The sequence below is a fragment of the Heterocephalus glaber genome, unplaced genomic scaffold (genome assembly GCF_053883595.1).
Source record: "Heterocephalus glaber isolate CG9 unplaced genomic scaffold, H.glaber_assembly_v1.0 deba00001060, whole genome shotgun sequence".
Lineage (NCBI taxonomy): Eukaryota > Metazoa > Chordata > Mammalia > Rodentia > Bathyergidae > Heterocephalus > Heterocephalus glaber.
Genome location: NW_028258185.1, coordinates 1,223,230 through 1,237,268, shown reverse-complemented (window position 1 = coordinate 1,237,268; position 14,039 = coordinate 1,223,230). Strand labels below are relative to the sequence as shown.

General features: G+C 43.2%; 1 protein-coding gene and 1 non-coding gene across 2 annotated transcripts; one reads left to right on the top strand and one right to left on the bottom strand.

The window, feature by feature from the left end:
- Positions 1-101: 101 nt before the first annotated feature.
- Prr13 (proline rich 13) lies at positions 102-5,005 on the top strand. The gene is made up of 4 exons (XM_004872750.4): positions 102-261; positions 741-779; positions 1,955-2,304; positions 4,226-5,005. Exons 2-4 carry the CDS (start codon positions 761-763, stop codon positions 4,265-4,267), a joined length of 411 nt encoding a protein of 136 aa, XP_004872807.1. The 5' UTR covers positions 102-261; positions 741-760; the 3' UTR covers positions 4,268-5,005.
- Positions 1,495-1,598, bottom strand: LOC147828492 (U6 spliceosomal RNA). Its single transcript, XR_015450704.1, has one exon. It is a non-coding gene; the product is annotated as a U6 spliceosomal RNA (small nuclear RNA).
- Positions 5,006-14,039: the final 9,034 nt, after the last annotated feature.

The window sequence follows — 14,039 nt, the reverse complement described above, 5'->3', positions numbered from 1 at the left end:
GACTCGGTCCTGAAGCAGCCGTTTCCTCTTAGTCTAGTAGCACCAGAGTGATTGACGGGTCTGTTCTCCAGTCATCATGCCGATTGACCAAGTAGGCGGTAACACAGGCGAGGGCAGAAGTATGAGACACGGGTGACCAGGAAGTGAGAGCCGAGACTGGAGAGAAGGGCGGACAAATCCTAGGCGGCAGGAGAAACCCGACCCGGGATCCGAATACCACAATTTCTTCCTTTCCGGATCAGGGGTCCTTTGCAGTCGGGGGTTAGGATCTCTATTTGCCCTTTCTTTGGAGGCAGGAGTGTGTCGGCTTACTTTGAGGATCTTGGGCTCCTTCCTCTCCTTTCTCCTCCAGGGGAGGGTCTCTTGGCCTGAAATGGACTCCTCTTCGGGGGCCGTAAGGTTGTTTGAGATCCTTGTAGGTGGTTAAGGATCTCAGGACTCAGGCCGATGGACAAGGACAAGAGAGATGGGGATTTGAGATTCTCGAACTCTGCCCCTTTCCTAGGAGTTGGACACCTTGGGGTGTGGCCGGTGGAGAAGGTGGAGGGGTCCTGGAAACTAGATTCCTGTGGTTAGGAAACTGAGACTGGAGTACGGATTGAAGAAGAAAAAAGTGGAAGTATTTCTTAGGTGGAAGTTGTGGTAGTTCCCCAAGTGAGGCGGAATCTGGTGTTGGGTTCGGGCTTTAAATTTTCTTCCCACCTCCAGATCTGTGAGCTGTGCCTCTTTTATCTCCTCAGGCTAGGGGAAACACCTGAACATGTGGAATCCCAGTGCCGGTAAGTATTTGGGAGATTTGTCCCAGTCCAGTCCATTAAAAAAAATATAGTCCAGGCTGGCCTTGAACTCACTGTGTAGCCCAGGCTGGCCTGGAACTTGTGATTTTCCTGTCTCAGCTTCCTAAGTGCTGGGATTACAGATGTGCACCACCATGCCAGGAAATATATATATATATATATGTGTGTGTGTGTGTATATATATATATGTGTATATATATGTGTATATATATATATGTGTGTATATATATGTGTATATATATATATATATATATTTTTTTTTTGTACTGGGGATTGAACTCGGGTCCTTGCACTTGTGCAGCAGGCGGCAAAACCACTGAATTTTTTATTTTTTGAGACAGTCTTTCTGTGTAGTTCAGGGTGGTCTTGAACTCACTGTGTAGCCCAGGCTGGCCTGGAACTCACACTGATCCTCCAGGCTCAGCTTTGGTGCTGGGTGCTGGGATTACAGGCCTGCTGTACCACACCAGGCTCCATTTTTTCCCCACTGACTTCAGACTATAGAACAGGAAGTTTGTGTATTGTCCCTCAACCCTTTCTCAAACCTCTAAAAGCGAAGTCCTTCAACCACGGCTACTAAGTTTTTTACTTTCTTTTTTTTTTTATGATTCAACAATTAAGTTTTATTTTCTCAATATAGTTTATTGTCAAATTTATATATTACTTATAATGGTAAATGCTCTAAAAAGGATATTTAAAAAAAATGGAACGCTTCATGAATTTGCATGTCATCCTTGTGCAAGAGCCATGCTAATCTCTGTATCGTTCCAATTTTAGTATATGTGCTGCTGAAGCAAGCACAAGTTTTTTGCTTTCATAGAGTTCATTGGGGAGAGTTTGTTGCCCAGCCCAGTTCTCTCTTCGGCTCTATCAAGGACATTTACCTTTTTCACCCCAACTCAGGTTTGTCTCTGACCACCTTATCTTTCCATTTCCCTTTAATGATTGGGTGAGAAAGTAAAAAATCCACCCTCCCATACTGGGGATTAAACCCAGGGCCTTTTTTTTTTTTTTTTTCAGTACCGGGGATCAAACTCAGGACCTTGCACTTTCGAGGCAGGCAGCAGAACCACTGAGCTAAACCCCCTGCCCCTCCTTTCTTTCTTTGTCAGAGGTTCTGAGCAATTCTAATCCTTATTCTCTGATTCTTCCACCAGGGTATCAAGGGCCAAACCCATGTCCACCCAACCCTGGGTGCCCTGGAGGTGCCTATCCTGTGTGTCCACCACATGCACCACCTGTCAATCCAGCCTTTCCTCCTGGCTCCTGCCCCCCACCCCCAGGAGCTCCCCCGGGGAATCCATGTGGGCCTGGTTATCCTGTGCCCCTGCCGGGGTGTCCAAGACCCCAACCCTCAGGTCCCTATCCTCCTCCATGCCCTGGCATGCCTCCTGTGAATCCTTTGGCCCCTGGCATGGTGTGCCCAGGGATGGTGATGGATAAGAAGATGCGGAAGAAAATGAAGAAAGGTCATAAAAAGGGACACAAACACCACAAGCATGGCAAGGTCAGTGCCCTTAGGAGCTGGGCTAGGGAAGGGGTGCTGCCCCTTAGAGGGATAGGCAGGCAGGGGTTGAGTCAGAGGGAGTCGGTCTGTGGCTATAGGAGAAGGGGTTTTACGAAGGAAGCCCAGAATAGGCAGCAGAGTCAAAAGCCCATCTTGGCTGCCTTACTGACTCAGAACCTTGGCCCCTCCCCCTCAGGTTCAGGCTTTGGCAAGTTGGGCGCACCCACCGAAATTGTCCAAATGTCAACTAATTGAGTCAGTCTTTTGACAAAGTCTTATATAATAATTAACAATAATAATCTGGCCCAGGTTCCTTTCTCTGTGTCAAAGTTCCCTGGGTGTTGTGTTAATTACATAGGCAGTTTCTACTCATGACTCAGCCTCAAACAAAGCCTAGGCTTAAGGAGTTCATACTCAGCCCCAAAGAGAAGTATCTTCCTTCTGCAGGAGTGTTAATTGGCAAGAATAGGAGCAGCTCTGAGGAATTAGAGAAGGAAGAAACCAACCTGAATCTTGGAGAGGCCTTACATTACATTGCACTGCTCAGTATTTGCTTTGTAGATTTGGCCTCTCATTCCTTTTTTTTTTCTTTCTTTTTTTTTTTAAATTTTGGTACAGGGGTTTGAACTCAGGACCCTGTACTTACAAGGCAGGCGAGGTGCCACTGAGCTAAATCCCTGGCCCTTAAAAAAAGTCCTTTTGGTTTTTGAGAAAGAGTCTCTCTATGTAGTTCAGGATGGCCTTAAGTTCACTGTGTATCTCAGGCTGGCTTGAACTCATGGTGATGCTCCTGCCTCAGCCTCCCCAGTGCTGAGATTACAGGCTTGTTGCCACCATGCACAGTTTAGGCTCTAGCTCCTGATTCTGACTCTGGGTCTTGAGAAGGAAAGGTGAGATTGAATGAGGGAGAAATTACCCTGCAGAGACTAAAAATAAAAATTTGTTTGTTTTTTGAGACAGAGTCTCACCATGTAGTTCAGGCTGGTCTTTCTCTTTTTTTTTTTTTGGTACCGGGGATTGAATTTGGGTTCTTGCGCTTGCACAGCAGGCGGTGAAACCACTGAGCTAAATCCCCGACCCTACTGGTCTTGAACTCACTATGTAGTCTAAGCTGATTTCATCTGGTATTTTTTTTTTTGGTACTGGGGATCGAACTTGGGTCCTTGCCCTTAATCTAAGCTGACTTCAAACTCTCAGAGATCCTCCTGCCTCAGCCTTCTTCTTCTTTTTTTTTTTTTTTTTTGGTACTGGGGATTGAACTCAGGTCCTTGCGCTTGCGCAGCAGGCATTGGAACCACTGAGCTAAGTCCCCGGCCCTGCCTCAGCCTTCTAAGTGCTGTGATTACAGGCATGTGGCACCTTGCCCAGCTAAAAAATGTTTTTAATGCTAGCATTGATGGGAGTATGTCTGTATGGAATCTTCATAGGAGTGCCCAGCCTTCTCTCCCACTTTTCCCACTTTCTTTTTGTTGGGGCTTAGGGTAAAAATAGAGATTGACACATGCAGCTGACGTTTGTACTCTTCTTAGATTCATATAATCTAATTTGTTAGATTCAAAGGGACTTGGCATGCAACTAATCTATAGACATTTATACAGTAACAGCTGTTTTCTAACACTGTACTGTGCTTGTGCCTATAATGTATTCCTTGCCTTCATCTTGGCTCAGGTATGAAAATGTGGAAACCTGATTCAAAGATACTATGTTAAATTCTGTGCAGTGGTTGTAGGATGATTTAATCCAATCCTGTATTGCTCACTGCTGATGGAACCCTGGCTTTTGTGGTTTAAGGGACAGTCTGGTCAAGATTCCCACTCTTTGGATACTTGGGTGGAGGGCTGAGGTACCAAAGAATGGCCCACAGAGTGATCGAAGGTCATTTGGATCTGATACTATGTCCTTTCCCCTTTCCCCTTTGCAGCATTCCTCCTCTTCCTCCTCTTCCAGCAGTGACTCTGACTGAACACAGGGCCTGGACCCTCCCCTGGAGTGTCACCAGTCCTGCTCTCCCATCAAGCTTCAGCTGCTGCGCGTAGAGCTGGGGGAGATTAGCCCTTGTGCCCCCACCTTGCCCTGCCCCACCCTTCTCCTGCTCTTCAGCCCTGCCCCCTAGGAACATGGGAAGAGGACTGCCCTGGGATAGCAAAGACCATCCTCTCACTGCTTGATAGATCTATAGCTGAGCTAAATGCTGAAAATAAGCTTACAATCTGTAAAATGTGATCTTTTTTGCACTTTCTTTTGTAGTACTTACAGTTGGGGGGTTTGGGGGAAATTTCATGACGATGGAAAACCTGTACTTCTTTTGTAATGATGGCACATTGGGGTGACTTAGTGACAAATATATTTGCCAGCCTCCTGAATGCTGGGATCACAGGTGTGCATCACCACACCCAGCTTCCAGCAGGTCTTTTATTGATTGTATAACTAAGGCTGCTTGGAAATACAGTAGTCTGTTTGGTTGACGAACCTAACTGCCCTTTTAGAAGCTTATCTCTATCGTTACCTCAGACTATTTCAGGTCCTACTCATGCTCCAGCTTTCAGTGCAAATAAAACTATTTCTCCTGATCTCTGTTAACCATTACCTTGGCTGGGCTCAGCACATTGGTCTACTTTGGCTGTCCTGAGGATGCTTTAAAGAATATGAGTTTCAAAAAAAATAAATAAATAAAAATGAGTTTCACCATAAGGAACGAGAATATCAGTAAGGAAGACACCATATGATTCCTATCTTTCTTTCTTTCTTTCCTTTTTTAATTTTTTTCTTCCTGATACTGGGGATCAAACCCAGCAGTACTCTACCGCTGAGCTATGTCCTCAGTCCTTTTGAGACAGAGACTCACTAAGTTCCCCAGGCTGGCCTCAAACTTGCAGTCCTTCTGCGTTAGCCTCCTAAGTAGCTGGGAATGGATATAACATGTTTTTAAAATCTGATATATAGATTTTCACTGCTGGCTGCCCACCAACTGTGAAGAGTAAGGCCTAAATTTACTGAATAAGATTCTTTATGGATATGGCTTTACAAATCAGTATTTTTTTTTTTTGGTACTGGGGATTAAACTCCAGTCCTTGCACCTTTGAGGCAGGTGGCCGAACCACTGAGCTAAATCCCCAGGCCACAAATCAGTAATTTTATGAAACTGGGTGATAAGTCAAGGCAGGTATGGTGGCACAGGCCTAAAATATTGGCACTTAGGAGGCTGAGGCAGGAAGATCACCCTCACAAGCTGGAGGCCAGCCTGTGCTACATAGTTCAAGGCCAGTCTGAACTATGTAGTGAGACCCTGTCACAAAAAAAAACAAAACAAACCTAAGAGGACACTGGTTGATTATATGCCATGCACAGTTCTACCCACTGAGGCTTAGTTTTTGCTATGTAGTCTAGGCTGACCTCCACACATTTCTTTTTTTGGGGGGGGCGGTGCATGTTACGTATTCCAGGCTGGCCTTCAGCACACTGTGTAGATCAGGTGGGCCTCAAACAGCAATCGTCCTGCCTCAGCCTCCCAAGTATTAGAATACAGGCATGTGCCACCATGCCTGGCAACTCATTTGGTTTTTTTTTTTGGTACCAGGGATCAAACTAGGGACCTCGCACTTGTGCAGCAGGTGCCAGAACCACTGAGCTAAATCCCTGGCCCTCTCATTTGGTTCTTTTTTTTTTTGTTTTTTGGTACTGGGGATCGAACTCGGGACCTTGCGCTTGTGAGGCAGGTGCTGGAACCACTGAGCTAAATCCCCAGCCCTCATTTGGTTCTTAAAGATGTGTTGGATGAAGGGAAAAAACATTTATGAGAAATAATTAATAAAAATAGATTCTTTGAAGTACCAGAGGGACAGGAGAGGTGCTGCATGCCTATAATCCCAGCTATTTGAGAGGCTGAAGCATAGAGATCACAAGTTCCAGGCCAGCATGAGCAACTTCATGAGACTCTTACAATGAAAAGAAGGGCTGGGGATGTAGCTCAGCAGTAGAATGCTTGTATATCCTCTAGGTTGCTCCTCAATATTACAGGAGAAAAAAAGAATTATCAGAAAGATGTAACAAATAATTCTCACTAGGAAGGGATGGAGGAAGCAAAGACAAAACAACTTCACCGAAAAAGAGTCATTTGAATATCTCTTGGTCTTTTTTTTTTTTTTTTTGAGACAAGGTCTCACTATGTAGTCCAGGTTGGCCTTGAATTTACGTTGATCCTCCTGCTTCAGCCTCCTGGACACTGGGATTACAGGCTTGTGACACCATGGCTGGCTTTTTTTTTAGGTTGAGAAAGTCTGTTTAAATTCCCCTGCATGTCTTTGAATTGGCAATCCTCAGCCTTCCAAGTAGCTGGGATTACAGGCTTGCACCACCATTCCCTGCTTCTACCTTTTGGATGTTGAGTAAAAAGTATGGGTAGAAAAGAAAAAATAGACTTATCAAGTGGATGGCAGAGAAGAGATTGGAGAAGTCTTTGGTTAGGTCCAGAGTCATGCAGGAAAGCATGTGTGGAAAGCACAGGTAGCCCAAGTTTCAGAAGTTTTAGAGGGGCTAAACTGAGTTCCTGAAAAATTGTCTCCTGAGGAAAATACTGTGTTCCGGTGCTGATGCTGCAAAGATGGATGAAATAGTCCCTACCCTTTGTGATCTGCAAGACTTAATGGAGCAGACAAGCATGCAAATAGGAAGAAAATACAGGAGAAGGACTGTAATAGACATAGAGATCAATCAGAGAGAAACAAAGGGAGGAGTGATAGTCTGACTGAGAAAATGAGCTACAGGGCCAGGGATTTAGCTCAGTGGTTTCGTCACCTGCTGCGCAAGCGCAAGGACCCGAGTTCGATCCCAGGCACCAAAAAAAAAAAAAAAAAACCAAAAAGAAAATGAGCTACGGCTAAGCTGGAGCTCTGCTGAGTAGGAGTTTCCTGCTTGGTAAATATCAACTATTTATAATGTGCCAGGCACTGAGTGCTTTATAACTTGTATAATCTTCATAGCAACTCTGTGAGGCAGACAGTACTATTCCCATTTTGTACTTGAGGTAAATTGAGGTATTATGAAATTATAAACCAGGTATAATGGTGCATGCCTATAATCCCAGCTCTCTGGAAGGCTGAGGCAGGAAGATAGAAAATTCAACCCCAGCCTGGGAAACTTACTGAAATTAAAAAAAAGGCTGGAGATACAGTTGAGTGTGAGGACCTAGGTTCCATTCCGAGTGAAAAATAAAGTTCAAGGTCACATGGCCCATGGTAGTGATGGTTCAGGCCAGGTTAGGGCTCAGGCGGTGTGGCTCTTAACTGCTCTTATCCCAATGGTTTCCATGCAAAAGCAGCAGCCTAGGTAGACTCAGAGCTATAAGAAGGAGTAGGATGAAGTTCAAGAGCACCTGAACCTGTAAACTATGTAAACAGCTGAAAGCAGAAAATGGGGCTGTAGCTGAGGACATGGGCCCCAATGAGTAGATTTGAGAGAAGTTTCAGTGCCTCAGGCTTGGCACTGAGTGCATCCTATATCCATGACCTGTCCCTGCAGAATTATATGAAAGATACTTGAGCTGCCCCTGTATATATTCACATTTATATATAAATATAGAGAGTATAAATATATTTATTTATTTTTTCCTGAGACAGGATCTTGGTGTTGTTCAGGCTGGTCTTGAACTCCTGGCCTCAAGTACTCCCTTGCCTGGACCTCCCAGGTAACTGGGACAACAAGTGCACACTACCAGGCCCAGTGGTAGAGGTCTTGCTTTATTTTAGAGCTGCCTTCTAATTATTATTTTTCAAATACATTTTATTTTATTTTATCCCATTCCCCCTCAACTAATTATTTTTATTTATTTATTTATTTATTTATTGGTTTTTTTAAATGATATCTTTTTTTTTTTTGGTATCAGGGATCGAACTCGGGACCTTGCACTTGTGAGGCAGGTGGCGGCACCACTGAGCTAAATCCCCCAACCTATTTATTGGTTTTTTGAGGCAGGGTCTCACCATATAGTCCAGGCTAGTCTCAAATTCATTATGTAGCCCAGGCTGACCTCAAACTTGAGATGATCCTCCTGCCTCAGCCTCCTGAGTGCTCGGATTACAGGTATGAGCTACTATGCCAGCTCAGCTGCCTTCTAATTATATCAGAACATCCAATGCCAAGGCCCACTTTCCTAGTGTCCTGAATTTTGGTGGCAATTCTAATTTTTTTCTCCCTTAGTCAATGTGTTTTCATTTATCAGCTTTTCCTTTTTTTTTTTTTTTTTGTACTGGGGATTGAACTGTCAGCTTTTCCTTTTTAAGAACAGAGATATGGGCTTAGGAGGATATGAGGTAAAGAGAAATAGATGTTGATAAATAAGCCAGAAACGGGCAATGAGAGGGAGGTAGAAGGAGAAGTCCCAAAGAGGAACAGAAAAGGGCTGTGGTGTAGCTCAGTAGTAGAGCACTTGTCTAGTATGAGTCAGGCCCTGGGCTCAACTCTCCAGCACTGATAAATAAACAAAAAAAAGAGAAATTAGGAAGAAAATTCACTGATCCCCTTCTACCTACTCCTAATGGGAGAGCACATCTTCCCTTACATTTCCCCTGACTGGGATTTCTGAACCATATGCAGAGCACCTTCCTGGTTTTTGTTGCTTTGTTGTCATTTCTCAATTTTTTGTTTTTGTTCTTGTTTGCTTGAAACTGGATCTAACTATGTAGTCCAGGCTGGCCTTGAACTCTCAGAGATCCTCCTGCCTCAGCCTCCAGAATACTGTTGGGATTACAGGTGGCTCTGAATTTTTTAAAAGTGAAAAGTAAGCTGGGTTTGGTGGTGCACACCTGTAATCTCAGCACTAAGGAGGCTGAGGCAGGAGGATCACTGTGAGTTCAAGGCTAGCCTGGGCTACATAGTGAGACCCTGTCTCAAAAAAAGTGAAAAGTAATATTGTACATTCACTTGGGAAAAAATTGCAACTTTTAAATTTTCTTTCTTTCTTTTTGGGTGGTGCTGGGGGACAAACCCAGGCCCTTGTGCAATCTAGGCAAATGTTCCACAGTTGAGCTACACTACTAGCCCTGCAACATTTTAAATAGTGTGTTCAATAAAAAATAAGGTTCTCTTTTTACCCTAGATCTCCCCATGGCAACCATGACTACCAGATTGTTTTGTAAACCTCCAGAGCTATACTGTGGATAGTGAAGTCCCTCTTTAATTCCACCTTACATTGTTCCTATTGCCCCTCTCTCTCTACTTTATAGCAAATGGTAGCTACTATTGGCTCTGTTTTGTTTTTGTTTTTTTTGGTACTGGGGATCGAACTCGGGTCCTTGTGCTTTCGAGGCAGGCGCCAGAACCACTGAGCTAAATCCCCAGCCCAGCTCTGTTTTGGATTTATCATTTTCTCATTTACTTAGAATTGGTTCTGTGTGCATACATATATACATTATGTATATAGAGAGAGATAGGAGTGGAAGGGTCATGTGACACATAATGATATTTTAGTAAGGATAGACCACATATACTTTGGTGATTCCAAAACATATTGCCTCAGCCAGGCATGGAGGAGTGCATGTCCAGCCTGGGCAACTTAGCAAGACCCTATCTCAATGGGGATTTAGCTCAGTGGTTTCACCGCCTGTTGGGCAAGCGCAAGGACCCAAGTTCAATCCCCAGTACCAAAAAAAAAAAAGTCAACAATGGAAGATGCTATCTCAAAATAAAAAATAGCCTGCATTATAGCTTAGCTCAATCCCTTGTGCTGAAAAAAAAAAAAGATTATATTGCCCTAAATTGTCTGGCATACATAAGACAGCTCTGGGTTCAATCCCAGCACCACACACACACACACACACACACACACACACACACACACACGCACAGATTATCTCACCTAGTGACATGGTAGTTGTCTTTGTGTAAATGGACTCTATACTGTTTCCACAAGGTTGAAATCACCTAGTGACACTTTTTTCAGACTACTTCCCTGTTGTTAAGCAATCTATGACTGCATGTATATACTATAAATGTGTGTAGATATATAGAACTATATGCACACACATATATAGTATGTGTATATATATTTATATGTATATTTTACCTTTTTTTGGTACTAAGAATCAATTTAGGACCTTGTGCTTCCCAGGCAGGTGCAACGCCACTGAGCTACATTCCTGGCCCTATGTACATATTTTAATAGTACTCAAAATAGTATTCAATCATTTTTTAAATATTCTCAGCCTTTTTTAAAGTTTTTTTTTTTGAGACAGGGTCTTTCTGTGTAGGTCAGACTGACCTTGAACTCACTACATAGTCCAGGGTGGCCTCAAACTCACGACAATCCTACTACTTCAACTTCTGAATGCTAGGATTACAGCTATGCACCAGCATGCCTGGTTTCCTTTTTTAAAATTCTGAGTTAGGGCCTTGCTAAATTGCTAAGTTTTCCAGATTGGGCTCAAAATTGTAATCCTCCTGCCTCAGCCTCCCAGAGTGCTGGGATTTACAGGCTTAATAAACACTTAGCCTCTTTAGGGAACAGAGGTTGAAAAATGATTTTTTTTCTTTTTTTTTTGGTATGGGGATCCAACTGGGGACCTTGGGCTTGCAAGACAGGCAGCAGAACCACTGAGCTAAATTCCCAGCCCTTTAATGATTTGTGACATAGGTTCTTTCTAAATTGCTAAGTTGCCCTAGGGCAGTGTTAGGGAACCTTTTACAGACCAAGTGCAACCCACTTATTTATCACAAAGTGCCAACACTACAATTAAATCTGAATACTGAGTTTAGAAAAAACAACTCATAGGTTAGCATCTTTTGTTTCAGAAGAAAAACACAATAACAGAGCCTTCAATGATACAAACAGCATTTTATTGAAAGGTAAAAGTTTGCATTTGGTGTGCTTTTACACAATGTGATCCTTGCTGTTTTATGCATGCTGATAATTTGCCAAACCTTGGCTCACATTTCATTAGTTTGAGAGCAGCATATATAGCACTAAGGTCATCTGTTAGTCTGTTTCTTATATCAGATTTGATATAATTCAAAGCTGAAAACAGCTGTTCACAAGCATAAGATGATCCAAACAAAGTAAGAAAAGCAATCCCAAGTGCTTTCATTGACTTAAAAGTATTTGGTAGTGGGCCGGGGATTTAGCTCAGTGGTGCTTCACCTGGCTCATAAGTGCAAAGTCCTTAATTCAATCCCCAGTATTGGAAAAAATATTATTTGGCAGAGAATTCTACACTTTAAGGATTTCATTTTCAGAACTACCAACTATAGTGTCCTTTGTCATTCCATCACCTGCTATCTTCCCATGTTGCATGCAGGTCATAGAATTTATTTTTCCAGATAGAGCTCTCTTGAAATTCCAATAGCTCCATTTCTAGATTTCCAGAATCTAACCTGTATAAGCAGGAAAGATCAAGTTCTTCAAATCTGGCTTTATCTGGAGAAGTAAGAAAACACAAGGTTGTCTCCATCTTACGGAACTATAAAAATCCGTTACTAAAATTCTCCTTTGCAGCTGCTACAATGCTAGAAAATTCCTTTCCTGATGGCTTGTAGGATTGTCTGCAAATGTAGAATTTTCTAAATGGATTTTTAGATTTGGAAAATATTTCAACTGCCTACTTTCAAAGTCTAGGGTGATTTAGCTTGTGTGCCAGCAGTGAGGGCTCTGCGTGCCCACTGCAAAATGGATGCCATAGGTTCACCACAACTGCCTTAGGGTCTCACTAAGTCACTAAGTTGCCTGGGCTCAGCTGGAACTTGGGATCCGCCTGCCTCAGTCTCCCAAGGTGGAAGGATTATAGGTGTGCACCACTATTCCTGGCTTCCTCTTATGTATTTATTTATTTTATAATACTTCATTGTCTTTTTTTTTTTTTTGTACCGGGGATTGAACTCGGGTCCTTGCGCTTGAGAAGCAGGGGGGGAAACCACTGAGCTAAATCCCCGGCCCATTTACTTATTTATTTATTTTTATTTTTATGTTTTGGTAGCAGGGATTGAACTCAGGTCCTTGTGCTTGCGCAGCAGGCGGCGAAACTACTGAGCTAAATCCCCGGCCCTTCATTGCCTTTTTGGTCCCCATTTTTTTGGGGTACTGGGGATCGAACTCGGGACCTTGCGCTTGCAAGGCAGGCGACAGAACCATTGAGCTAAATTCCCCGTCCTTTTCATTGCCTTTTTGATGTGGCCAGGCTACTTGTCTTTTTTTTTTTTGGTACTGGGGATCAACTCAGAACCCTGTGCTTTCGATGCAGGTGCGGCACCACTGAGCTTAATCCCCGCCAGGCTACTTGTCTTGTGTGAAGTGACTAGTCTAGCTGTTTTGAGTCATGTTCCTCATTCCAGGTTTATACCTTCATATTGTGTTGGTGTTGAACTTGTTCCTTCATTCTGTAAATGGCAAATTAGATCTAATAGCTTAATTTTAAACACTTAGGAAGTGTGCTTAATAGATGATGCTGTGTATCTATCCCCCCCAGCACATTTTTTTTTTTGGTACCGGGCATCAAATTCGGGTCCTTGCGCTTGAAAAGGCTTTCTTTCTTTCTTTCTTTTTTTTTTTGGTACCGGGATCGAACTCAGGTCTTTCCACCTGCGAGGCAGGTGGTAGGCGGCAGGCGGCAGGCAGTGGAACCACTGAGCTAAATCCCCGGCCCTCCAGCACTTTTTTTTGAGAGAGGGTCTCAGTAGCCCAAGCTGACCTTGAACTAGCGTAGATCCTTCTGCCTGAGTCTTCCGAGTGCTGAGATTATAGGCTTGTATGACCATGCCAAGTTTGATGCTGTGTACCTCTTATTGCATCTCATCAAGAACCACGTAAAGTCAAACTTTTCTACTATCAGTGATGCAACATTTAGTCACTTGTGTAAGGTGGTGGTGACAGCCAGAACTCACCTTTTGAAGTTACATTTATTTATTTATTTATTTATTTATTTATTTTTGTACCAGGGATCGAACTCGGGACCTTGAGTTGGCAACGCAGGCGCTGGAACCACTGAGCTAAATCCTCAGTCCATGAAGTTACTTTCTTTTTTTTGGTACCGGGGATCGAACTTGGAACCTTGCGCTTTCGAGGCAGGCGCCGGACCCACTGAGCTAAATCCCGGCCCAAAGTTACTTTTTTGTTTGTTTGTTTGGTTTTTTTTTTTTGGTACCGGGGATCGAACTTGGGACCTTGCGCTTGCAAGGCAGGCGCCGGAACGACTGAGCTAAATCCCCGGCCCAAAGTTACTTTTTTTTAAAGGTGCAATTGCAAATAATCTTTGTGGTGACATTGGGCATCATGAGAATATACTGTTCGTTAATATTTCTTTAAAAACTTTAATGGTTGGTGGCGCTTGTCTGAATCAATTAATATTTCATTATTGGTTTCAGAATGTTGACTACTAACTCGTTCAGTTCTTATACATTTATTAGATGAGACTCTTCATAAAATGGGCTTTCCTCTATCAATTGCTGAACTGTAGTACTTTCTAAATATAACTACAGGGCCGGGGATTTAGCTCAGTGGTTCCGGAGCCTGCCTCCCAAGCGCAAGGTCCCAAGTTCGATCCCCGGTACCAAAAAAAAAAAAAGTAACTATAAATGCTTAATTTTTTCCTTTTAATTACTAATTTTCAGGGTGAGGAGTTGGTGTAATAGTCATTCAATGTGGCAAATTAGTTTTTCTTGATCTTTCTTTTTTTGAGTGTTATTATAGACTCAATGGGTTTTCCTCGGCCTTTCTCTTCTCAAGCCCATTCCTTTCTCCGCTCCTTGATCCA